This window comes from Erithacus rubecula (assembly GCF_903797595.1).
Source record: "Erithacus rubecula genome assembly, chromosome: 4".
In the NCBI taxonomy this organism is placed as follows: Eukaryota; Metazoa; Chordata; class Aves; order Passeriformes; family Muscicapidae; genus Erithacus; species Erithacus rubecula.
In genome coordinates this window covers 60,670,865-60,698,673 of record NC_136686.1, presented here as the reverse complement: position 1 = coordinate 60,698,673, position 27,809 = coordinate 60,670,865, and the positions used below count along the sequence as shown (strand labels likewise).

Here is a 27,809-nt window from a genome sequence, read left to right as displayed (position 1 = left end):
ACACTGATTTTCATAACCCATCCAAGTAATACTTTCCTGCCTACAGAGAACTTTTCAAACCTTGCATTCATTTTCATTCACATTATTAGGCTAAAAGTATTTAAACTCCCACAACACCCTGCTCTCAAGTTTGAAAAAAAATTATTTCCACATGGAAAATATTTTTTTTAAATCTTATTTTCTTTCTTCACCCATTTTACTTGACAAAGAACAATATCCAAAGGATATAGATATATCCAGAATATATTCCCTTTGAACAACACCCCTTTCTTGGAGAAGATAAAAGTGGATACAAAAGCACTGTGTGGCTGAGCTTACATGCAGGCACAGTGTTGATCTTCCCTGAGAATTTGTTCCATACAGCTTCTGCCTCTGGGTTACCTCCCCTTCCTCTGGTGGATGCCTTTCCTGTCTGCTGTGGTTTCTGAGATGCTACATGCCTTTTGTTGTCCTGTCTCCCTTCCAGTGGCTTGCACTCTGCAGTCATGCAGTGAAATGCCCCGTCCTGCTGGCACAGACCTCACACCCACAGTGTGGCACTAGCCCGGGGGTCTGGCAGGGAAAACACTGGTGCCAAGTGGGACAAGCCCAGCTGGAGACACCCAAGTCATTCCAGGCCTCCTGCCAAGGGGGCTGGGGAGCTGCTTTGTGGTGGAGTTGGTGTAGGCACCAGTGCTGGGACCAGCAGAGCTGCCTGCCAGGCTTCACGACTGATGGAGCCTGAATGCCACTAAAGCAGCTGTCCTGTGAGGGCAGGAATGGGAAAACAATGGGAATGGGAATCAGTCACACAGGCCTCATGAAGTGGCAGACCCAAACTGCATTCAGTGCACACACACTTTCACTGATACCTTCTTTGTCATACCCATGTGCTGAGATTTAGACTCTGCAAATCATTCAAAGCTGTTAAAGTTGGTTTACTGCAGGTATGTGGGAAGCTTTTTTGTCCCAGAGTCACATAAACCAGGAAAACCCAATATTCTCCAAAGCAAACTCTTGCTAAGTTCAGAATATCAAAGGACCAGATATGACATTTCCACATATAATGGTGTACCTGTGCAGCTGTGCTTGAGCACAATTAGACAAAGGAAGGAGTCTGAGATGGAAATCAATGTGCCTGTTGCTATTGTTCCAGGGAGAATAGCACCGTCTCCCAGGCAGGGCAGAAACTTCACTTTGAACTTCCTGAGTTGACAAGGGCTTAAATCAGAACTGTAGCTTTACTTTGATGTCATTTATTGTAGTTTAATACCCCTCTTTATTTATTTTTTTACTACCATGTAAAATATATAAAGAAACCTAATCTGGTAGAGAGGTGTATGAGAATTTACTGAAGAGACCTTAATGGTTCCTTTATGCAGCTATAAAACAGAGGGGAGCTAAAGGAGCAGTCTGAACTGGACTAGGAACTTTAAATGTTTTATAAATTTAGTCATCATAGTCAAAAATTTATTGCTGTAGGTATTTACCTTCCCTATTGTTTAACTAGGTTGTGTATTTCTCAGACACCTAAGGTAAAAAACACCCTGTACAAGGAATTAGGAGACCTTGAAAAGCAGGATGAATGGGCTAAATCTACTTTTTGGAAACGCTTTGTTAATTTGAAGTCACTTGACTGATATTTACTCATTTACACTACCATCAATTCTGAACACTGGATGTTCAACATGGCTATGATAGGGTTAAGCCACCTTCTCCCCAGTCTGATCTGGAATAATTCATTGAAGGTGGTGATAGAACTTTTCTTAATTTCATCCACAGAAATCAAAGAAGACTCCTGGCCCTAATCTAAGTGGGGCTTTTCCATCCCACCTTTAAAGCATTAGCTATCTAATACCTTCTTACTGCATGTCACAGATAAGCAGCTGAGGGGTCTCAGTGGGCTGGAGAATGGTGTTAATGGCACCAAGGCTGTGTGCTCAGTCCCCCTGTGGGCCATTCACTGAGGAGCTGGGCTTGATGATCCTTGTGGGTCCCTTCCAACTCAGAATATTCTGTGATTATGTGATTCTGAGTGCATATGCAGTCACAGGTGGTGTGTTGCTGTAAATCAGAATAATTCCTCTGAAATCAGCACAATTTATTCACACTGGCTGTAGGTCCAGCCCATCTACTCACAGCATTTTGTCTGTGGCCACCAGCCTCTATCACTTCATGTTCTTCAGGTAGGTAATTTCAAAAGCTTTAGTAAAGGATAGTAGACCCTTTAAAAATCATGATACATTAAACCTGACAAGGCAAAACACTGTCCTAGTAAAAAAAGTGTTGTGTTTATATCAGGCCAGATACAACTCTAAAGTGAGAAACTTCTGATTTATTTATACACACACATCATTGCTCAATTTTAAATTATGTAGAATCAAAGTCAGATGCTCCATCTGAAACACAAAATGTCAGAATTTAAGAAAGGATCTATTTCAATTTTGTTAGTATTACACAAATTTGGGGTATTTGCCCATTTTACTCTTGTAGGCATTGAATTTTTCATACACTTTCATGGATTTTCCATATTTCTTTCACTTAAAGCAGCAAAAAACAACAGAAATAATAATAATAAAAAAAGAAACTTTTAAAATAATTTATGCCCAGTATTTTCTTTCTCCTCTACCATATAACAGTGGAAAGCAGTCTGTAGATAAACATAAATGTAATAAATGTATGTTCATGCTTATGAATGTATGCTCATGTGTGGGAAGAATAAGAATGGACCAGAAATTGTGTGTGTTTTTATTGAGAAAGGTCAGAATGGAAAGAATTAAGAGTAACATCGATCTGTATTTCTTTCAATTTCCTGTTGGATTACCTTAACTATCTCTATGTTTTCTCTTCCATCTCTGTTGAAAAGGCAAGTTAACAGCAGACAGTCAGAGTTGCAGTAAGATTCTGTGTGTTTTTCTCTGGGTGCTCCTATTAATACATTGCCATTATCTGTTATGCAGACATAGAATAAAATTGTAAGAGCAGTGTCATTCCAGTACAGTCCTTTGTGTGAGCAGGGAAATCAGTGTTTCATCTGTGTAAATTCATTGCTTTTCCCTGTGGTGGCCTAAGGCATGACTCAAACTGCACATGCATTTTCCTGGCAGAGCCTTTATTTTGTGTCTGGGAGTATCTGGTTTAATTAGCAAGCAAGTTTCAGAGAGGGAGGATGGCAGTCAAGGACATTTCTGTGGGTGCAGGAGCTGAGGTGGTGTTTCCAGGGGCCCTGGTCTACTTGGGAAGGTAGAGTTGAGCCACTGTACCAAAAAAGTCATCAAATATGCAGGGAAAAAATTTCATTATCTTAAACATAGACTTTACTGGAAATATTTAATTTCATTGCTCTCATTTTCATTTTGTTTGAAATCCATTTTTTTCAATTGTGTTAGTAGACAGACTTGCAGGCATTGACATTTTTCTATGTTAGACCTTTAAAAAATAGAAAACATTGTCATCTTGACTATCCATTTTAATAACATTGTCATTAATAATGACAGTTTTGTTAACAGATAACAGATAATGTTTGTACTAGGGACTGTTAGTGTTGCTATTAAGCTTTTATTTGCTGAGAATTAAAATAACTCATGATGGATAATTTACTTAGGAAGAAAACATAAAGTCCAAGTCTTGTATTCCAGGGGCTGTCAGTGATTGTATGGAAGTTTAACACATGTATTCATGTGTGTAAGACTGGCCTGTAGACACAGGCAGTGGGAATGAGGAAGCATTCATGTGATTGTTAAAAATGCTATATCAATGGTTTGGTTTTCATCAACTCCTTCCATCTGGCCCATTTTTCTTCTAATTGTTACTTAATTGAATACAAGCAAACAGTTGGTCCATTTTTCTTCATTATTTCATTCTGACACATTTCTATAAATGGGTTTTGTCTTACAAACACAGCAATAGCATAAATTACAAAGATGAAGCATGTCTGAAAAAAAAATTAGGATTTTTTTCTAGAATCTTTTCTTCAGGGTTGGATGCTTTATTAAATAGCAACAAAGATATTTAAATGAGAAATTAAATCAGGCTATTTATTAAATGCTTAGCAGTAAACAATCTTATGAACAGCATGAAATGATCACACTTTACAAATCTGTTCATTCAGCCATATATCTCTAACACAGAAGAGCTCTCATTAGTCAGAATCACTGAATTAACTCTATGAATATTTTTTTTTCTCCTTTTCTTTGCAGAGAGAATGTGCTAATTTCATCAAGGTGCTTAAGGCTTACAACCAAACCCACCTGTATGCTTGTGGAACTGGGGCTTTTCATCCAGTCTGCACCTATATTGAGGTTGGAAGCCATCCTGAGGTAAACTGTCTTAAAGCAAGATTTTTGTTTTTCCTCTTTTTAATCTTCTCTGGTGTTTAGCCATGATCATTTCCTGCCAAAATGCATTCTCACCAGTTTCTGTGGCTTGGGAAGCAGATCTGGTAAGACCTGCTCCTGAATCAGGTGCTGATGTGCTGATTGATAAATCACAGCAGAATCTCTAACTTTTCTCCCCTGCACTGCATCCCCCAGGGGCTTAAATAAGTACAAGTAAGCCCATTCTACTGGGCTTATACTTACACTTTATTCTGGCTCATGAGGTTAAAAAGCAGTCTTTTTTTTTTTTTTTTTTTTTTTTAATAATTGAGACAAATGCCAGGTATAAGAGGGTTAGTTCAGCCACTGTGTTTATTCTGGGCCAAACACTGTCTTTAGTTTCCTCCCTATCTGTGCAGTCTGACACCACCCCAGCTTTCTCCCAGCTGAGAATTAAAATAGTCAAACCTTCATAAATTCCCCTTCTCAAGTTTGTCCTAACATACTGACAATTTTTCATGCCACCTAGGTTTTGTTTCCTTACTTTTTTTGTGAAAATTAAATCACTCTCTTTTTGCCCATTTCTTTAATCTCTTGCTGATTTTTGCTTAGTGTTGCAGAATTCTTGCAGTAGCTCTTGTACCATTTTGTCAGTGATCATCATAACTAAATAGATAAGCAGGATATTCCCTGGTAAAAAGCAGAATCACTCACAAGAAGCCATGGGACTAGGCTGGTTTTCCTGGCTGAAAATTTGACTCGAATGTCTCTGTGCTGGCCTTCAATACTTTTTCTCTCCAGAACAGACAATCTCTTATTTTTCTGCTGAGTATGTAATATAAATAATCTCCTTTACTGTATTTTCTGTCTGGCTTACCTGAGTATTGCTCAATTGCTGAAACAGTTTAGCAATCAGACTCCTGATGTGCTTTCAGCATTTATGGATATGTTTGGCTAGTGAATCCATAATTTTGTTACTTGTAGCTTCTGTGATCCTGAAAAAAAACCAACTCTTTCAAGTTATCTTATGCTTTTGCAATTCAGACTTGCAGATTTTCTTGAAAATAAAGTCATCATTGTTGAATGAATGATGACTATTTATTCTCATAGAAAAATTAACAGACCCTTTAAGTGTTGATTTCATAGCCTGAGAACTATTTTTACCTACGAAAATATATTTTGATATTTGAAACATAAGTCTTTAAAATGTTCTAAGAGTAAGATTTTAAAGGGATAAGGGAGCTGCAGAGCAGAAAGGGTTTTATTCATATTCTTTAATGCTTTATTACAATGCATTCTTGGCAATTAGTGATTGTCTCTTGACCACACACAGTATGTCATTGCTTACTGCATTAAACAGATTCTCTGCTTCCTGAGCTCCATTTGGGAATTGGTAGACATATTAATTAACTCTAGTTCCGTAAGATGTGTGTCAATCAATCCTTGGCTATCTGCCAAGGGAATCTATCTGCACAGAGATAGCTCGTATGAGGTCATTTACTTCCACATTTGGCTGGTTTATTGCTGTACCATAAAACTAACACACACTTTATCAAGGATTTATAGAAAGGATGATCAGAGATGAGAGGCCAGATCTAACCTTGGTTTAACATTCTGGGTTTTTAAAGTCTTCAATCAGTGATGTGTTTGGAATGAAAAGGCCTCTTGTTTTAGCTTTCAGTTTCTAACTATAAACAGGATCTAAATTGTTGGGGGTTCTCTTTGGTTGGGGGTTTTTTGGTGGTTTTTTTTTTTTTCATTTATGCAGTAAGTTTGTAAGTCTCCTTTAGACTGAATCATTCTCATGACCCTTGGTTTCATCTTCACAAATGAGGGAAATCAAGAGTGTGTCTATCTGAATTGCCTCAGACACAGTTGGCTTTTGTTTTCCTTTTCATACTTAAGATATGAGTGAAATAATCTTCACCTGCCCTTCCAGTGGCACAAGTTTCTGCATCCTCTGAGTAGTTGTGCAGTAGGGTTTACTGCCTTCTCAGGTCAGGTCTGCCCCTGTGGAGAGCAAGTGAGGCAGGCAGGATGGGCTTTGGTAAATCTAACAGTCAGCCTGGGTTCTGTGCCTTGAAAGGGTGAAAATCAGATTAATACATTAATTTATTATATCTGCACTGAAAAATAATCTGTCCTTTCTCTCAGCTAGAGCCTGCTCCTTCGTCTCCCATATTACCTAGCCAGGAATTTCCAATGTGCTTCTGCTGTGGGAGATGAGGAAGAGGAGGGTGCTTGATTGACAGTAGCTATTAGAGACACCATGAATGAGGGGGATACAGTCCTAACCCCTGCACCCCTGCCCACTGCATCTGTGAGAGCCAGATGGTTTATGTTCTCATGTCAGACAGCAGCACTGGACGTGTCAAAGGGCCATTGCTTCTGTATGGTGGAGAGTTTATACCTCCCTAGCATACTAAAGAAGGTAAAAGTATAAGCAAAGAGAAGCAGTTGATTACGAGTTAAAAATTGCCATCTAACACACTTCCTGAAGATTTCTTTTCTGCCACAACACTTGTGGAAAATTAACTGATTTCACCATCTGCTTATTTATTTTTCAAGCACTTACAAAGGTAAATGTGAACTGATTAGGGGAATAGTCAGGGAATGTACCTAGCTGCTAATATGAGTGCTTGTTTAGCTGAGCTCTGAATGTAACCCACCTGCCTGAATCCAAAGAAGAGGAAGTCAGTGTGTGCCAAACTGGAGAGGGTGGAGAAGTGAAATTTAAGGAAAAGAGTGGCAAGTAATAGAGGAGATTCTGGAAGCAATTGGGGTAGGCTGCAGGAGGCTGGAATATGGTACAATTTTTATGACTGGGGAAAGGAAATAAATTATTTTGTGTGGCAGTCATAAAGTAATGGGAATATGAATTGTTATATCTGTTGAATATCTCTTTGATATGAAGCAGTGCATCACAGCCCCATTCCATACCTGAAGAAAGTAATTTCTGATGATGGAACTAGGCAGGTTTAATTGAGTCTGATGAAGTACAGTATCAGAAGTAATAATAAAAAGCTAAAAGGATATGAACGGCATGCTGTGCATCTGATTAAAAATGATGTGCACAAATGTATACAACCTAATATGTTGTGAATTGCACCGCAGTCTGAGGAGTAAAGCAGACTAATCTTTGCTTAAATCCTTTCCAGATGTGTAAGCAAATAACCACAGCATTTAGAGGGAAGAATAAAGTTAATGTTTCAATAGGCTTTAAGCACGTAAGCCATGAGGAAGCAGGAAAGAGCATATTTAGAGAGGACATAGTGTGTGGATATGCAGAAAATACCTGAGGGCAGCCAAATTTCAAGATTGATATCATCCATTTCACATGCATGAGTTTAAGGGAGGTGACCTAACACAGACACCTACACAACCTTCAGGGATCTGGGGTAGGCAATATGTGGCATCCTGTCCTCATAATGCAATATAATACAAGAAACCAATCACCAGACAAAACAAGAAAGTGATAAGTAAAGCTGTGTTTTGCACCCACTGATTTCTGGGGAAACAGGGCTGGATGTGTAGGAATGTTGTATTTAACGGCTGCAAAATTAGGCAAGTCAGATCTGTGTCTGAAAGGAACAAATCCAATTGCAGGGAGACACAGAGGTGCATTAAAGCCCCTGGAAAATCAGAACAGGATGCAGAATGCACCTGCCTGTGCATGCCTGAGCAGGGGGAAGGAGCCCTGCTCCCTTTCCCCAGGGCTCCCTTTGGGGTAGTTTGAGTGAACCAGCAGGGAACAGTCCTGTTTCAGTAAGAACAGGATTTTCCATTTACTCAACCCTTGCACACAGGTGGAGGTGTACAGAATGCCCTATAGTACTTTTTTTTTTTTTTTTTGTGCTCAGACAGGCATTGCAAGAGCTTTATAAAATTGTTTGCCAGATCCTCAGAAGGAATACATTTGTGTTTCTTCAGCAGAAGTAAATCAATAGGTGCAGTGAATAGGTGAAGAATTAACCCAGCTTCTTTTATTGTCTCCTAATTCCAAATTTCTTGTCATTGTCCAACAGATTAAAACTCGTTTTTAACTGCATGAACTTAAAAGATCTGGGATCAGTTTACTTGCAGGTTATTTCTCAATCAATAAAGAAGGTTTAAATTCAGTTTAGATTTATGATGTACATAAAACATTAAGTTATTGCATATGAAGGTATATAATGCTACCACCTGTAACATATTTGCTTTTTCCGGACTCTGTGTATTTTAAAAATCTTTGGTTCAACTCATAAAATTTTGCTGAAATATACTTTCCACTCTTTTTTATCCTTTCTTTTCTTTATATTAGAAGAGGTCCAGAGTACATTTCCTAAGTAATGGACATCCTGTTCCAACACATTTATGCATCTATCATTTTGTCTCTCTGTATATATTTTATATATATATATATAGTAATGGAAGTGCATTTTTTCTTGAAGGAATGACTTTCAAGAAGCACACTAATTGAAAGGTCAGTGCTACTGCTGGTACTAAACATGTTGTGCTTATCTAATATAAAAATTCAGGATGAAACATTGATTTCAGTAGTAGTAGATGTGGCATACTTCATTGAAGACAGCAGACCTGTGTTAGTTTATGTCAGTCAGGATTTTGTACTTTGTTTTTTAAGTAAAACATTAGAGCAAATGTTTTTTTTTTTTTAAGTAAAAAAGTCACCTGAGGCTAGTTTTCTTTCTGTCTAATCAACTTTACCTTTATATGGTATTTATATACATATACAGAGAAAGTATGAAGGAACAGAATACTGTTAAAGGATTATTCTCATTTGTGATGGAACTGTTATGTGTGACATACTCACTCTAAGCATTACTGTAATTACAGAGAAATGCCATTAAAAGATTATCTAGTTTACAGACTGCAATAGCCTTCTTTAGTTCACAGGTGCCTTAACCTTTCAAACTTCCAGATATCCTGTTACTATAGTACAGGAAAACAAAACTGAAGAGCCAGAACTCTAGCTTAGGCACAGTCTAAGTACATTTTAGAGCACTTCTTTCCATTGCATGAGTAGTTTTACCACGGAGAAAAAGAAAACATCTCTTAGATCTTTAAAGACTGAAATATTTTACCTTGTGTCGTAAAAAGCTGAAAAGTGGTTTCTGCTATACAGAGAAATTCACTAGAGCATTTTGCTGTACTGATGTCCTTGTCTGTGGAGGACAGCAGGTAACAGGATAGTCAGTGCTAGGCACACATCTGTGCAGGCACTTCACAGGATCAGTGGCCAAAATCACAAAACAAAGGGGCTGGATTCCTCTGGAGGTGATGAGACTGTAAACCATCATTTCTTCTGCCCCACATGGCATCAATTTCTAGTCCCTTAGGGTACCCTGTGTGAAAATGCTTCATACAAAATCAGGCTTTTCACACATGTACAATTTACCTCCACTTGTTAAAAGAGAATAACTTGTGTCATAGCTAACACTTTCCTAGCATTTTTTAAGTATATAGTTTTATGTACAGTTATATGTAGCTATACAAAGCATATAAATCTTTTTTTCCAAGCCATAAATCATTATGGCACTGTTTGGGAAGGGATGTGATATGTTAACTTTTCAATGACCAAATTTACAAGAGGAGTAGAGGGAAAGGGCAGAGAACATGAAAGTCCTTTCTTCTATGACAATCTAAATGAATCTGTTGTTCTGATAAGGTCTGACCAATATTTCAGTAAGGAAATCAGGATGTATTTCTAGAAGCTCTACACATTTTTAAGCACCATCATGCAGAAAGTACACATTTCTTACAGGTTCTGAATGGGACCCCTTGCTACATTGCTTTATCATGTGATAATATTACAGAAGTAGAAGGACACCATAAAGAAGTAACTTGATTCCCATTTAAAAGACTTTTTGAAAAACTCCATAAACCCTTTGTAAACAAATATTAATCAGATTCATGGTTAAATGCTATTATTTATGAAGGTCTGTCTTTGAATACACTGCAGATCTCCTTTGACTTTAGCTGTATTTAAACACTTGCTTTGCTAAAAGAGAAGTTTAACCAGGAAAACTCAGATTTTTCAAAACTTCATCCTGTCATCCCCAAGCAAAATGTATTTCCAATAAACATTTATTTCCAGAACAGATCCTTTAAAGTAGGACTATTAGACTTTATGCAATAATTTAGCTGTCAGAATAGTTTAATTTATGAAGTAAACTTCTCTCCACTGAATAGCACACATGGCAGCAATGGCTGACATCTTTCCTACCCCTTGCTGTTGGGAAAGTCTACACAGCTGCAGTGGATATTTCATCCTCAGCAAAATGAAATACTAATACTAAAAACAAAAATTCTGAATTTCATTCCCCCCAAGTATTTAATTTTATCAAGATAAGAATCTATTTTCTAATAATAATTATGACACATACTAAACTGTTAAAGTAAAAAACACAATAAAGTATGATAAATTAAATATGTAGATACTTTTTTTTTTTTCTGGTATATTCAATTAAGAAGGATGTGCCTTTATGACAGATGAATGCTTGGTAACTAGCTGATCCATTTGACCTTCCATTTACCTATTTAAAGGTGTATTTGTAAGAATGGGGATATTCCAAATCATAAGTATGCGAAGGATGTGGCTCAGTATCTTAAAATTCAGACGCAGTACAAATACCATTTTTGGAAGTAAAGTATTTAGCAAAGGGGTCATGCTTTAATCACTGACAGGAAATATGAACATTGTAGGTTTTCAGCTGTCATTTAATGCATCGAGTCCTGCCCTTGCATATTTCATAATTACACCTAAGCAATTTGGAATATATTTATGTCTGAAGTGACAAAGTCAGTAATTATGTCTGAGGCTCACTCTGAGATTTACAAGTTGAACATTTCCATGCAGGAAATGAAATCAAGTTTTAAACTAACACAAGTGAAGACAGTGTGGTGGCTATTTTATTTCTTCACCTTTATTCCTCAGACTCCATGGCTGAAGGTAAAGTGGAAGCACGGCTCTTTAGTAAGTCATACTGAGGAGGGGTATAAGATATGATGAGAAACATAACAAAGACATGGAATTACAACTGCAAGGGCCATTTGTTGCACAGCAGAAACCACTAATGAAACCGTAATCTCTATTCAAGTGTGATCATTTCATCTATTCAGCAATGAACTTTAGTTTAGGACTTGATAAATCTATCCAAATTGCTGTGGCAGACCTCCCAGTTTATTCTTAAGAAACCAAGCCAAACCAAACCAAACTGGAAAAGAAACTCCAGAACAGTATTAATTTAATATGACTTTATACCGATCTTTCAAAGAAAACGTAAGTGGAAGTCACTCTGCAGGTAATGTTCCAGCATTCTGCAGTTTGATCTTAATTGAAACAAATAAAACCCTGAAATGAGGGAGAACTAGCGAGGGTATGGTCTGGAGACAGTGTTGGTGTTTCCATGGATCTAGTCTGGTCTCTCCAGGTATGCAGTGGCACAAAAGGAAGATTGGAACCAGCAAGGTACTTGTCTGCACTGTTGGAAAAAAACAACTCTAACAAAGTAATTGTTAACATAGAATTTTTTAATGTTTTCCCAATGCAAAAAGCGTCCAGAGTGACTAATAGTGTCAAATTTGAACCCCCAGCCTCCTAATGAGAGGAATCTATGCACTAGTATGCTTCCAGTGAGATAACTGAGGAGAGCATTGTTCCCTCACTGTACATGGCTTTTGTCCTTGGCTGATTACAGTGGAGAGCTGTGTACAGCGCCACAGCTGAATGGCTTCCATGAATAAGAAACCAAAGCCAGTCAATGTATTCATTAGGTTCAAAGAAATAAGTCTCAGAACTGTGGGAAAGCTTGTTTATGTTGCTGGAGGGGAGAAAAAAAGACTGAGATAGAGAGAGACCTCCATGGAAGTAAATTTGCAGAGTGGAGTGTGCACATATGCATATGTGGAACCACTGGGTGGACTTTCACTTATACCACATGTGATGTCTTGTTTTGTGAGTCCATGTCTTAAAACCACGGGTAACTTTGAATTTGCTCAAATAATGAGTGATTCAAGTTAAAGACTCTCATAGGATCTGGGTTTAATTTATTCTTTTAAAGTATGGGGTGTTTCTGTCTTCAGTGGAGTTCCCCATGACTTAAACTGGGGTAGCTAAAATTGAGGTGCACTTTCCATTTCCATAGTCACAGGAAAAAAACAATAATGTCTGGCATTGTTAGAAGGATTATACAGAATTTTGTGACTACTTTAAGGAAATTAATTCTAGCAATGACTACCAAAGGAGCTGAAAATACACCCTCTGTTTGCATTTGGATGTTCCTTATTTCTCCTATCAGTTAAAGGATGTTATGTTTAATTATTTGTTCCCATAATGTAAATGTTCCCACTGACACATGGTTACCTTACTTTACCATAAGACAATACAGTTCCCTAATTCATTACAGGCATAGATTGTACTGTTAAGAGGTATGGCACTCACATTAAGATGTTGATCCAATTTTCTGGGTGGGAATATTATGTTGGCTCATCAACAGAGCCTATAATGTTTCTGGTAACACAGAAGTTCAGCATTTGCCTCTTGTTAGAATAACAATTGAAAACATTAACCCAACTTCACAATCTTGCAACATATGCAAAATGTCATCCACACACCTCCTGAAACAAAAGACAAGTATGGCTAAACCCTTTGATCTCTTGACCAACATGGAGGAGAAAAAAATAAAATAACAAACCACCATCTGTTGGGAAACCAATGTAATAAAAACAGTGGAAAACCAGCTTATAATATAGACTGACTTAATTGAGGAAATGACTTATAAATAGAATTCTTTCTTTATTTAGAGGCACAGGAGGAAACAAAACTGAAAGAAGGAATTACTGAGCTCAGGTTTGGATAGATCAGCATCAAAGCAGCATTATTCATTGTGGGATTCACGTCACAGGGACTGACCTCATGAAGAAGAATCGTAAATGTGGTTTCTGCCACTGAAGGAAGTGACTGCACTGTGTTTGTAGCTCACTACCAACATCTTGTCAAATAATCTTTAAACAGCCAAGGTCACAATGCAGCAGGTTTTAGCTGTGGGTGATGCTCCACATGCAGACCACAGTGCTGTGAAATGCTGAACTGCAAACTAGCCAGTTATATTAAATACTCAGACACAAGAATCTCACAAACGCCTTACTGGTGAACTAATTTCAGTGATCTCTGCCTAAAATTTTATGACAGCTGGCATGCTGTCATAAAAGTCAAAAAAGTCAAAAAGTCAAAAAGTGCCCTTCAGGCCTTTTTTAAAGTCTGTGGGATATATTTAACTCTCAGAGACATGTGAGTCTGAAAGCAGTGACTTTTCTCCTACTTTCATTGAGTTTAATGGTACACTGGCATGGTGGCTGGCCATGCTTAGGCCCAGGAAGGGCCCAGGGAGGGTGTGTATGGCCATGGCACAGGCTGCTCAGCAGTGATGGGGAGGTTCATGCCTCATCTCCTCAAAAGCTGTTCCTGATGTTGCTTCTGACCACAAGACTCTCGCTGATTCAGAATTCTCAAAATGGGGGGAATTTCCCCAAAGGAAAAATGAGAACACTCATGAATGTAGAAGCTTTCAACCAGATTCAGGAAATAAAAAATGCTTTCTACAATGGAAGGCTTCCTTGCTATGCTTTCAAACCCCTTGGACATCTATTTTTTTCTTCAGCAGCTGCAGTTGGCATGACAGAAGTGCTTTCTCCACAATTATTAAATCTTATATCTTTTTTAATAAAAAGCAAAGCAACTACAGGTGAAGCTGATATTTCTGTGAGTAAACAGCAGGACACAGGTATTTCCAGCAGCTGTCTGGTGGAACAGGAAATAATTGTTCTTCTCCTGCTATCTTCACCATCCTCACTTTTATGTACAGACTTATGTTGATATTAAAAAAAAAGCTTTCATAATACTTTCCAGATGCTTCCTTACCTTTAAAAGATTTTGAACCTGAGTCTATTCTCTACCCTGTTATATAAGGGCTGTCTTAAATTTGTTGCCATCTAAATTCATTCAAATCATAAAACTCCACTACTCCATAGTTCAACAAGAAAACAGTACTTAGTTGACTAGTAATTAGTACTTTCCTTCCTGAGGAAAAAAAATACTGAATAATGTAAGAAAATGAAAAAGAATTAATCCCATATGCCAGAAAGACAGAGAAGATGGCTGAAAGAGGAAGGATCTCTGCAAAACAAGAGCAGGTAGAATTTACCCACCGTACACTTCGTTACTTTGCTAAATACACTTAAAAAGTGTAAAGAATATGTTTCTTTATCTTTCATCTTTTTTGCATCATGTGTTTTGCCGGCATAAGATGACACAAATAAACAAACAGTCTCCTATTTCAAGATCTCGAAAGTCTTACAATAAAAAAAATGTTTCATTCTTCTTTAAACAACATTCTTGTGAGTATAGACACCAGGCATAGGAATGAATGCTTGGTTGCTGCAATACTACCTGTCAGCAGGAAGAAAATGCTGCCTAAGTAACAGGTCATGGCTTAGACAAACACTGTATTTTGTACATGGAAGGAACATGGGACTGTGCATAGAATAATCTAAAAATAACAGATACAAAAGCAGTGTATAGACATAAGTAAGTATCTCCTTTTTACCTTAGTCCATATATATTCTACTATGAAGAGTTAATCAATTTAGTGCTGAAATGCTGTGCGAAATTTAGCATAGTACTGAAACAGGCAGTGTTTTAAATATTTGTGTTTGTCCCATATGCCTACAGCTTGTGTGATGCTGGAAATCAGACTAAGGGATTGCAGCAACTCTTCCTGTTCTCAAAATCTAAGAATAAACCTACTGGAAGTCACTTAGAAAAAAATTGTTTACTCTTCCATTCACGCTGAGTTCCAGTTTATATATCTTGTAACAACTTGTTTTCTGTTTATGGCACTTGGCAAGTCTGGAAATGTGCCGGCTTCTCTTGGAGCTCCTGAGCATAAACCATATAGAATCTCTGCTTCTTCCCTCAAATACCATGCCTGTGAAGGAAGTGTTCTGTGCACTTCTGTTCTTTCCTTCACCTCTCCCTTGTTCATGTAAGAAAAATAATTTAATGAGTATGACCTGAATCAGATGAAATGCATGCCTCTGACTCGTTCATGCCTCTGTGGACTTGGATTAAATTAGTTATTTCCTAAGAAACTCATTTCATTGGAAAAGGGTGAGTAACTTTGCAACATTTCTTGGGAACTCAAGGAAAGACCAGTCAATGCCCGCTTTTTCTTTCTCTTCAGCTTCTGTATTATTTGCTGTAGACAATTCACATATGGTTATTTTTATTTTTTTCGCAGAAGAAAGGCTATGTTTTTAAAATTTCTTTCTGTAGCTCAGTGAGTCAGAAAATATTGTGAGAAACATTTGGATGAAAAAAACAGTCACCATTGGAAAACTTAGCTAAAAAGAAGTGTTGTGCAGAATAAATAAATGTTATGATGAATTCACACCTATTAGAATTGGCGATGACTTGCTATGTCATCTAATCTATTCTAATTTGTGTACATTTGCAGTCATCTACAAGTCTGGGCTGTCTTCTCACCTGTAGTGATATAAATCACAGCTAGTGATTCTTGCATTAATTTGCATTTTAATTATTTCAGTTTCAAATATTGAACTGCTAAGCGTAATTGTACACGTTGTCCATCCCTAAGCAATTTCCTATTTAGTGTTTATATCAGATAGGTCCAGAGGAACTGGACTATTGTACAACTTCTCTCCTCTATGAATGTATGTAGTTTGATTAAGAATTGCTTCTTGATTTATGAAAATCTATACATTCCACCAAGTTGCATGGTCACACTCAGAGAGATATATTAATACATGTTTGTAAGTACATAATCAGATGAGAACACAATACCCTTCATTAATGAAATATGATCCATAATGAATTTTGCATGGGAGTGCTAATAACTACCTTTAGGTTAAAGTGCTCAGATGTCACAGGATAACAATATCTGTCTTAGATATGTATCATTATGGCAAGTAATTAAAGGTTACTTAGCTGTTAAATGGTTACCTTGGAGGAATTCTTCAGTAGCATATCTTCAAACATACATTTACAATTAAATTAATCAAATAAATTAAATATCAACCTTGTAGTAATTATTATATGTGCAGAATATCAGGCATATAAATATATAATTGGTCAGAGGACTTGAAGATATATCCATTTGCTATTAAGTCTAAAACAATTTTGGTTGTTCTTACATGTAGAATAAAGCTGATGCATGTTAGAAAGAACAGTGACAAGACTGATGAAGAGAAATGGAATGTCAAAATTCTCACAGTGATGTTCCATGTGCTGCATAAGTGCAAAGCTCAAATAGCAACACTCTGATGAGAGAAGCATTGAAATTCACTTGGTCTTTTTCACACCTCTGCTGCTACATGGAGTTAAAACCTGGTACCAAATGGCTTGAGTTTTGCTAACAGCTCAGTCTGACTCATCACAAAGATGCTTTCAGGGATTACTAAGTTGATGCCTTCTTCTGTATTTAATATAAACCACACCAGAAAAGTTGAGCAAGCGGCTTGATGTGGATATAAACATTTTTCGCCACCTCTTAAAGTAGAAATATGACATGGGCCACATCAGTGACAGATTCTGACTTAAAAAATAATTTCCTAGCATTATGTAAACTGGCAGTGACAAATATAAATAAAGCAGTACAATCTGCTTTTTTTGCTTTATTTAAAGAGAAACAATCAACTAGATAAATAGATCCTTCATCTGAGACCTTTTCATATGTAAGCAAGATGTGAAGTTCAGATCTCTGCTGTCCTCCTGAAACATTTGCTTTACTCCAGGCAGTGACATTATTAACATACCTTAAGTTAACTCTGTAAATGTTTTGCCTAATTGTGTCTTCTAATGAAACAGAAAATAATTTTTTTTTAAAAAAATGTTATGCTGTAGAAAACTTTACTTACAACACAGCTCGGAATGTATTAGCAGCAGGAAAGAAAAGCATGAAGAATTCATGATTGAAATTTTTTCATGTTCTGATTTTTTTTTTTTTAGCCAGTGAGATAATTAACAGTGGTGACACCTTGATGCAGAAAACTGCTGTACATTTTGGTTGAGGATGACAACAGTGTTAGGGGCTCTTCTCTAGTTCTCAGGCTTGTGCCCAGGGCAAGTTGTTTGGCCTTAATTGGTTTTGCCCTCTGCAATTCAAATTTCTTAAAAGTTGAAGCTTCAGTGATTGTCATGTGAGAATGATCCTCTGTCCCCGAGCCAAAAAGAGTCCCCAGAGAAGGTAACTAGAAGTGGTGGAACTGTTTGTCCACCAGATAATCTTTAGATGCTCCTCTGCACACTTATGGGCCAAGCCTACACAGAGTTATCATATGTAGGACTGAAAAAAAAGTCTTAATACTCAGATTCTCAGAGAATTGGTCAGTTCTCTGTGCTCTAGCTTCTTAAATAGTACAAATTTTTACCTCTAAGGCACAGCAAAAATATACTGATTGATTCAGCCTGATTCAAAACCTGGAGACAGTTTTTGCAGAGGGATTAGAAAACAATGTAAGAGAGGAAGGGAATTAGAAAACAAACAGTATAAGAGAGGAAGATTATCTGCCAGTGAGTTCTTTTGCCCTGTGGTATGGGTTTTGTTTCTTTTGTTGTTAGTTTTTTTGAGTTTTTTGGGGGTTTTTTTTGTTTTTTTGTTTTGTTTTTTTAATTACGAACCCATTAGTGTGTAATCAGAAAAACAAATGGCATTGATTACTTTTTTCAAAGCAGTGACTGATCATTTCATGTATACTTCCAGCTTGTTTGAAATATGGAACCTGAAAGCATTTGCTGTTTGTATAAATCAACATTACTCTGTGTAGCCAGTGTTTATTTGCAAGCTTGCAAATGGTTTCGTAAGAGATATTTGTGCACCTACAATACAAACCATGTGTCAAATGGCAGAAAACTGCAGAGCAATAGCACTGTTGGTTTTTGCCTTTACTTGATTCAAGTTTCATTTTCTGTTTGGCTAAATCATCAATGGTCAGGAAGGTGGTATATCAACAATAGTCCTGGTGGCATATTTAATTTAGTTATAGTTGGTTGAGGTGCTTAACTTCATTTACTCCAAATAACAATTTATTTTATTCTGTTTTAACAAGCCTTTCTGTTTATGCATTTTGTTGTTCTTTTGTTATAAGAAACAGGGATTTCATTTAAATGTGGAAGTAATGGAAAAGTAGGTCTTCATCAACTTACTGTTGCTGTTCCAAGGGTCTTTTTCTGGAATATTTACCAAAGAACAAACCTCTTGAAGTCTGTATAGTCTAGACCATTTGTTTTGATTCCTAACTAAAAAACTGTGAAAGTCATACTGAATTTAGAATATGGAAAAATTGGACATCATTTCTCATATAATGGTTTGGGTTGGAAGTGATCTTAAATATCATCTGGTTCCAGCCCCCATGCCATGGCACCTTCCTTTGAAAACCAAGTTACTAAATTTTCCATTCAGCCTAGCCTTGAAAGAAATTTACTGCTATTTGACACAGAAAAAGGCCACATTCTCCCAACAGGTACAAGAGTAAATGACTCAGACTCAAGTACGAGATTTATGTATTCTCTTAAAGACTTGTGGGGATACACAGAAAATTAATGGATAAAGTTGAGTTCGTTTAACCTCACTCAAGAAAGGAAACTGAAAAATGAGAGTTTGGACAACAAAGTGGGAGCTTTGATGGTGAAAGAGCTCTCTGCATGACTTTAGCCTTGTACATAAGGAAACTTGTGAATGTCTCACGAATTCAGTGCAAATCCCTGCACAGGCATTCTCATTTCAGTTAAAGTAGCATTTCAGATCAGGTCTTAGCTGCCTGAAAGTAGCTGAAAATAAGCAGCTCTTGAACTGAGCTCCCTGTGTCCACACAGAGTGCATGTGTTTACTGGAATCTCATTACATTCAAACATAGGGATACAAGTCTGCAGATTAGTGTTTGCCCTGAAAAGGCTGTTTAGCCTTTCAAAGGATTTTCAGGAAAGCAAGCTGGAATACAAGCCCTTTCTGCTTGTCATTTGTAGGTTTGTGAATTTGGCTTTTATTTCTTTGTGCAAATGTGTTTTCATACAGACAGTGAAAAGCCATGACCCTCTGTAAAAAGGATTACCTCAAAGGGAGATAGTAAGACTACAGTGTAAAGGATGGTTAATGCAGAAATGCTAAATCTTGCAGTACAAAGATTATAGCACAATAAATTTTTTAACTCAAGGTACTTTCTTGACATTTTAAAAACAGTCACATATCAGAATCACAAAATAAAAGTCTTTAAGAGAGGACTAAAACAAAATAAAGGAAAATATCTGCTATTTTTTTTTGTAGAAAGATGGTACAGAATCCCTTAAAAATGTGTTTTCTTTTAGCTGACATTGTAGCAAGTAGTTTAGATAACACTTAGTGACATAGATATTATTTTTACAGTCAATGCATTTCATGGGGTATTAAAGATAATAAATAAGGAAATACTTTAAAACAGATAATAGAAGAACGTAAAGAAAGCTGAAGATTTCAGTTGCTTAGAAAAAGCCTGGCATCCTACTTATGTGGAGTAATGACCTAGTGACACGTGACCCATTTGAGTAAGAGGAATCAAATCCCAGTCCAGAATTATCTCTTTAGTGGAAAAGTTCCCAAATGAAGTGGGGTGTTTTTAAACTTATGCCTAGAAGTATCTTTTTTTTTTTTTTTTTTTTTTTTTTTTTTTTTTTTTTTTTTTTTGCCTGAGTAGTAAGCTGCATGGTCAGAAAAAAATCTGGAATTAACCCTCCTAGAATTTCCAAAGAAATAAAAACAACATAACATACTTTCGGATTTCAATTACTACAAGAGTTAAACTGGAGCAGTAGTTAAATAACTGTGGTGGGTCTCCCAAGCTTCCCTGCTTTTTTTCTCTTTTGAGGCTGCTGCTTCTAAATCACTTAGTCTCCTCCAGGCTCACAAAGTGAAGTAAATTTCCAAAAAAAAGAGGTGTGGTGAACTGCAGCAGCAGCTGCAACTGCACACAAAGTCTTCACCTGAAAATGATGTTGTAGTAGAAGACAGGTTGTTAAATGGAGGGGGAAAAAAGGTTGGATTTGAAGATTCATGCTTGATGTAAGGAAGATTTTAAATGTAATAGCCATCTGGTAAGAAGTGAGATGAGATGTAAGAGAAAGCATAAATAGCTACCACTCTCATTGCATAGGTGAAGGAATGAAACATAATACTGAATTTAATTGCAATAGCTAAACTTTCAGATTATTTCATTAAAAAGAGATTGCAATATTTTTTCAAGATATTTCAGTGAGCAGTTGAAGACAATGAATATGAGAACTGTATATTTGCTTTTAAAGTGGCTTTTAAAGCAGAATCTCTGATACTCTGTCATCACTGGCTACTTTTTGTTTTCTGTAGAGCTAGCATAAGGCTTTATGTGCCAATGTCAAATTAGAGCATTAATTACCTATGCAGTTAAATGTCCAGCAAGCTGGTTTTATAAAAAGCAGTCTCAAAACCTCATTCAAAAGGAACTTGAGGAAATTATTACAATGTTTGCAGGGAGATTGCTCATATATGTGAAATAAAACTGACACTGACAAGTTTCAGCCTTTAGATGCTTCAAAAGAACAACTTAGTTTTGAGTTTTATAGGTTCTCAGTAGGTAACCTCACAGGCAGGACACTCTGAACAGCAAAAGGAGAGAGATTTAGGGTTGCTTATAGTGCCAGAGAACACAGGTCATGAAATTGAGGGACAAAGACCATGAGAAAGATTAATAGATGGCAGCAGGGAAATATGTTGGAGGATTGGAAATGTTCCAGATTTTGCCCTTTCCTGATGTTAAGGCAGTTTATTCCCACAGACTTAGATTACGTCTTATTTCAGAGGATAGAAGTAATTTTACCTGATTTAATTCACTTGAAACACTCAGTTCATATAGTCATCCAGCCTTATCCTTAGGCAATGTAGAGAATTCTGCATCTTCAGAAATAGTGCTTATCCTTCACGTCTACCATTGCTCTTGAGATGTTCATGACCATGAAATAAAACTAATAAAATAAAATGAGGCAGGCACTCAGAAGCACTGCATTTTAGAAAAGTTCCTGGATATTGATTTATATTCCGCTGAACTAGAAAGAATAAAATTATACATATTGAATCGAAGAAGGGAACTCAGGAAGCAATATGAAATTTCAATTACAATTTAATTGTACAAGACTTGAGGTAAATTATTGTCCATCTTAAAACAATTCACACCAGCCATCTGAAAGCAGCATGGACGTAGGTATTCTGTCAAACTTTATTTTAAGGTTCGTACTCTTGACATGTAAATGCACTTGAAATCCTTGGAGTTCTTCCACAGAAACTGTCACTTAAGACTGTAGATCGAATCCCCATGCTGAAGATCATATAAATAGCTAAAAACTGATGTGATGGCAAGGTAGGCAGCAGTCAAAAGGTGGGAATGCAGCAGAAAGAAGAAAGCATATGGCCGTTGTAATAAACCCTGGTCTGTTTTGCATCCTGTTACTTCATTTTCTGTTTGCAACTTGTAGTTATTAATTTTCTGCCAGTAATCTTCTACTTTAGCTGCTCTGTGAGTATCCTCATCACAGTGAATCTGTAGTAAATGAGTTTTTAACTTCTTATATTGGTTAAGAAGATTAACAGTGCAGAATTTAAAACCTGTGACCAAAATTTGATGAGACAACTTAAAATGAATGACATTTGAGATAGAAAGAGGCTTCTGAATAGCAACAGACAAAATCCAGACAGCAGGAAAATAAGGTTAAAACATTCTATCTGAAGCCATTTCACAAAAAAAGAGAGGAAATGTGTGACATATGGTATCGAATGAGGCACTTGAAGTCGAGTCTAAAATTGTTTAAAAAGACAGCTGTTAGTTTGCATGATTAAAAAGGGAAAGGAAGGATATTATGATACATCAAGAAGCAAGGAAGTTATGAAACCAGAGGTGGACTTGTTGGATGTTTGTTTGCTTTTCTTATCCAGTGGTTTCTAATGTTTTTATTAAATTTATCTTCAAATTCAACCTCCACCTCTATCTTCCGTTCTGTTTCTCCCAGTGACATCAGTGCTGGCTATTAACACAAAAACTGGGTGGATCCTTGAACCCTGAAACCAAATCAAAGAACAGTTTAGGGAGAGAGATAATTGCATATCAGCTCTTCTTCCCTACAATACGTTTAAAGAGATTAGATTATTTTAATAAGCATTTAATAAGCAAAGTGATGGCAACATTTGGAATAATATTGTCACATGAATCTCTACTGGCTGTATATGAATCATAGAAGTCAGTGAAAAAAACCCAAATTTGTCTCTATGAAATGTTGTTGTATGCATTATTTGGTCTTTATTCTAAGCTAAATGACTTATTTCTTTTAATTCTTTGTTTATATGATAGTTTGTTAAGTAAGTTGCCTTAGAGCAGGAAACTTGTGAGAGGGATTTTTTTCCTTCCGCTGCTAGCTCTTGTAAAACTCCAGTGAATAGAAAACAAGTGGCAATTTGCATATGGCAATTTGTCCATGCATGGGGAGCCCAGCAGAGATATTCCTTGGGAATCACAGGGAGACTAAAGGCTAACTGGGCACAAAAGCTGATGTACTCTCCCCATCACAAGTGATCCTTACCAATTTTACTTGGCACATTGTGCATAGCTTTGCATGTGCTGAGTAAGCTCAGTTGCCATTCGCTTGACTGGGATTTGAGGCAGGACTGTATACTTTTGTTTATGGCACTGGGCAAAGCTCAGCAACTAGAACATTAGCTTTTTGCTTTGGCATAGATTTCCTGGCTAAATTACCTAATTTCTCTCTGCCTCATTTCATGAGAACAGTCCAATCTGTTCAGACCAAAGGCTCATTTAGCCCAGGACCTTGGTTCTCACCAGGTCCCATAATGAATGTCAGAGGAGGAGAATGAGTGGTGAGCAGGCAGCAGTGCTTAGTGATATCGTCTCCCAGGCTCCAGCACTGCTTGTTCAGGGATTTCCTGAACCAGGGGTGGAATCTCTGTGTTTAATGCTTTTCAATGACTTGGGTCTGATAAATTAGAAATGAGCTCATATATCTTTTAAGTATCCCCAGCATCCTAAACCCTACAAATTGCAACATGGGAGGAACATCCCTTCATTTTATTTTAAACCTCCTGCCTGCCAGTTTCTCATTTTGGAAAAGAACATAAGAATACTCTTCTTTTCTTCTTATTTCCTTCAATGGGTATGTTTTCTGAGTTAGAGGGCTGTAGCTTCATGCAGTACTGAAAATGCAGGAGTGCCATGCATTTAAAGAGGCATAAAGACACTGCTGGTTTTGTTCTTTATTTCATTCCTAAAAAGTTGTATGTGAAATTTGCTTTTTCTGACTGTTAGTGGGCACTGACATCATTCATTACATTAAAAATTAATATTTTTAAAAAGTAATCACAACTTTAAGACCTTGAATTTGATCTATAAAATATGTACTTCACTAATGTTTCTGGGATAGCTTTCTGTGAAAAGGTACAGAAGGAAACCACGAACACAGCTTTGCATAAAGTGCACAAATTGTTCTGGTCTATTCTAGCTGAATAGAAACACTGAAACATGAGAGGAGAGTGCCCTGGACTGAAAGGCTTTTGGGAAGATGTTTAGTTACTGATATGAGAATAAAATGCCAATCTTGCAATTTAACTCCTCTGCTACCGCTAACACCTCCTGAAACAGGAAGACAGCTGGACTATTATATTTCAAATTCCATTTGTGTTAATTTTAATGATTTCATACAAAAGGAAAGGAAAGGGGAAAGATGCACTTCCTACCCACACATTTTCTGTGCATCTCTGAATATACAGTGTGGCCCCAGGGGACTTCTCTGGCCCTGTGAGACTTGTCTTACAAGGGATCTCCAGCACCTTCCAAGTTTTTGATCAGTTTTCCTACAAGGCCATATCTCTGAGTTCTTCACCTTCAAGGGACTTATATTTCAGGAGCCAGTTATGGTTGACAATGTTTCAAAAACTGTCTCCTGTTTCTCAAGGGGTCTGTAATCAGTGTTCAAATTTGAGCTAAACAAAGTTTTATCTCTAAAGAGAAGATAAGCTTAGCAGACTTCAGAAGGACCCTAAACAGCACAAACACCTTCTGTTTACATCCAAGGTGATAGAAAACTGAGCAGCATTATCTTGCAGATGGTCTGAGAAGATTTTATTAAATAAATGCAAAGGCATGTGTTTTTAACCTACCAATTCGGTTCAAAATTTCCAGATTCAAGGCTAAGTTAGAATAAGGAAACAGTCTAGTTGTAAAACTAAATCAAGAAGCAACCAAATAATTTAGAAGTTATACCTATGCTGTGGGTATGCCAAAAACATATGGATCGTTCTGATAATTTGTTCTTCTTGATAATCTTCAAAGCTGACTTTGTTCTTTAGTTCTGTTGGATTTCACTGGGGTTGCACAAGCGTTGCTGAGGAGGGAACCCAGGTCATTGTTCTAAAGTTGCCTTTGCTCATGAATAACAAATTAAAAGGGTGATTTGGTACAGCAGGTGAAATGATCAATATTTCAGGTCTTATTATTTCTCTTTGTGGATGTATATGTTTGTGTGTAATTATACATTCCAAGAATGAACAGCTAAATGCAGTGAAACATTTAACATTTATCTGAATAAATTCAAATGAAACTTGCATTGTAAAACAAGTAATTGGTATGGACTAAGAACACATATGACTTTAATGATGACAAAAAGCAGAAGAGTGGTGGTGCAGATGCAGGTTTAGAAATCGTATATTCGTCAGTTCAAACCTTTTAAATTGATGGTGATGGAGAACAACTGTTTTAATTCATAGTCATTTGGAAGGATTTGCTGTGACCTCGAGTTAACATGTAAACATGGCAAGGGATATGAGAAAGATTCCTCTGGCGTTCACTGAACTTGAAGGGATCTTTCTGTGCCTTCAGTGGGCTCCATGCTGAAGCTCTGAGAGCAGGGAAGATGCCCTGAAGGTCTCAGGGATCACAGCACATCTGGGATGGCACCAGCCTGTGGTGTTCAGTGCTGTGGTGCTTAACCCTGTGCAAAGCAGCAGAGCACAGGTCCTGCATAACTCAGTTCAGGACCACAATTGCTCTTCACCATGTCTGTGATCTGGTGGTGGGGGGTGAAAAATGAAGTAATCTGAATGCCAGCTTTGTCAAAAAAAAACCCAAACCAAAAAAAAAACAAACCCAAAAAAATCCCAACCAAAAAAAAAAAAAAAAAAAAAAAAAAAAAAAGACAAATTGTTGGTGTGTTTGCCAGTTTGTTTTAACCAACAAAGTCAAAGTTATGCTGTATTGAACGATACTAAACTATACTGTACTACACTACATTATACTATATAATGAGCCAGGACTTTGAGCCAAAGTTCTGTTAAATGAAAGGCTGCATTTCTTCTTCAAAAGTACAAATATCAGTAATTGGGTTACCTGGTTGGATGCTGATTAGCTCTGCTGACACTGTGCAGTCCCATTTATGAATATGCATATACAGATATAGCTGAGTGTATCAAATATTCTTGCTAGTGTCACTGACTCTCTCCCCTTCTGGGTACTCCTGGGTGCTAGAAAAGCAGGAAAGATAATGAATAAAGAAGTGAATTTAAATGTACTTATTTCAGTCATCCTGAATCAAAACCACTTAAATCCATCTGTTACTGTGTCAGTGAAGTTTTTGTTGCACTGGGAAAAGAATATCAAACATTCTTGACTTTTTTTAATAAAAAAATGCCCCAACCAGTACGAGAAGTGCACTGCTCATAGACACAGTGCCATGAGGAATAATTGCAACTTGTCACAGAGAGAGGTTATAATTATGTCTTCTGTTAGTTATGTCTCCATGTGCACAATAGAAGTTACCTTTCCAAATCCATTGTTCTCTAATGCAATACCAGTTATTAAATTTTGACGATATTATTACTTGCTAATGAAGAAAAATGAAATGAGGCTGCAGAAAGGCTGGGTGCTGTAACACTGAAAGCATGTGGAGGGAACAAAGAAGAAAGAGAAGTGCTTGTTGCAGGGATTTCAGATCTAAGCTTTGCCTCAGGAAAAGCAAAATTGCCCAAAGGGTCAGAATTTCGGCTTCTGTATTTCAAACTTTATGTCTTTTAAAAAATCTGAATATATATCCAACACTGGTCTAGATCTGACAATTCATAGGAATCTCTGCATGAAATGCTGCAAATAGATTGCAGTATCTTTGAGACAAAAACAAAGCTTTATAGTTGTTGCAGTAGTTGCTGTGTACTTCTCTGCCCCTTTGTTACTTGCACAAATTCTCTGAAATTATGCTCACAAGGTTTTATTTTAGGGAGAGAGAATTAATTGTATTTTTCTAGTCTTGCTCCTTATTCTGTCAGTCATTTAAAGTCAAATTTTTGAAGCCTTTAATTTAGGTCATGTGTTCATATTAGAGACTTCTTCCTGGGAATTAAATGGCAGGTAAGATAAAAAGCAGTACAGACATATGCCTTCATTTTCAGAAGTGACTAACAGCTCCAAGTATCAGAATTTTAAATTGCCCAAGAAAGTATTTGCTGAAAATCAGAGCCCTTGAGCAAGTTTTAAATTGGGTGCCCAACTTGTGAGTGTGCAAAATCACTTGGGAAATTAGAAAATCTTGGCCATATGCTTATATGTTAATGCCACTTGACTAAATCCTTTCTGTATGTTACTTCCCCAATTTGCAGTTGTTTTTGTGTTGCAAATAAGATATCCTTGACTCAGACATGAAAGTTCCCCAGGAAAACTGGAAAGCCCTTCTCCTGTTAAACAGCACCCTAATTACAGAAGCAATTTTACAAACAATCCCCTGGGGGAAACATTTTTGTTCTCATCAGGAAGGCTCTTGAATAAAATAACACCTTTGCTAACTTCATTTATTTACAACAGGACACAAGACTGAGGCTGGGTTAGATTTACTGCCATTACATCACTGATGCTCAGTAATTCATAAAACATTGGGTCTAGGAGTCAGCACTGCTGTTATTTCCTCTGATGCCTGACCTCACCACAGTCTAATAACATACAGGAAATCCAGAAGACAAAGGGGGAAAGAAATGGTCTTGAAGGCTAAAAATAACCATAGAAAACTTGTACAATCATGTAATAGAGTATGGCCCAATAATTTATTTAACATAATAGTAGAATCTGCTAAAGCAATTAGAATCTGTTCCAAATATTTTTAATGGAAAATATGTTGAGGGTAATAATAAGAACACTTAAAGAATGGAGACTTTTAGGTTATGTAGTTCAGCTACATGTACTGGTTTTAGGTTTGTATATCTTATTTCTTACATATGCAGACCACTTAATAACTTGAGTAGAACAGACAGTCATTGTATGGTGGTTGTATTTCCAGAGGTCATCCTATGTGAGCCAGACAGTCATCTTAGGTGATGTATTACACTTGACAACCCAGAAAGTTGCAATACAAAGGCATTCTAATTCTCAGTGTCCTCTGAGAATTGTTCAATA

The 27,809-nt window shown here is 37.0% G+C and overlaps 1 protein-coding gene across 1 annotated transcript in view; it reads left to right on the top strand.

The window, feature by feature from the left end:
• SEMA3A (semaphorin 3A) overlaps window positions 1-27,809 on the top strand; it is a gene marked incomplete at its 3' end in the record, with an annotated part of 138,941 nt that overhangs the window by 62,281 nt on the left and 48,851 nt on the right. The window contains exon 4 of the mRNA XM_079304479.1: window positions 4,179-4,298. Coding sequence (XP_079160605.1) covers window positions 4,179-4,298 — 120 coding nt within the window. The remainder of the gene's footprint in view (window positions 1-4,178; window positions 4,299-27,809) is intronic.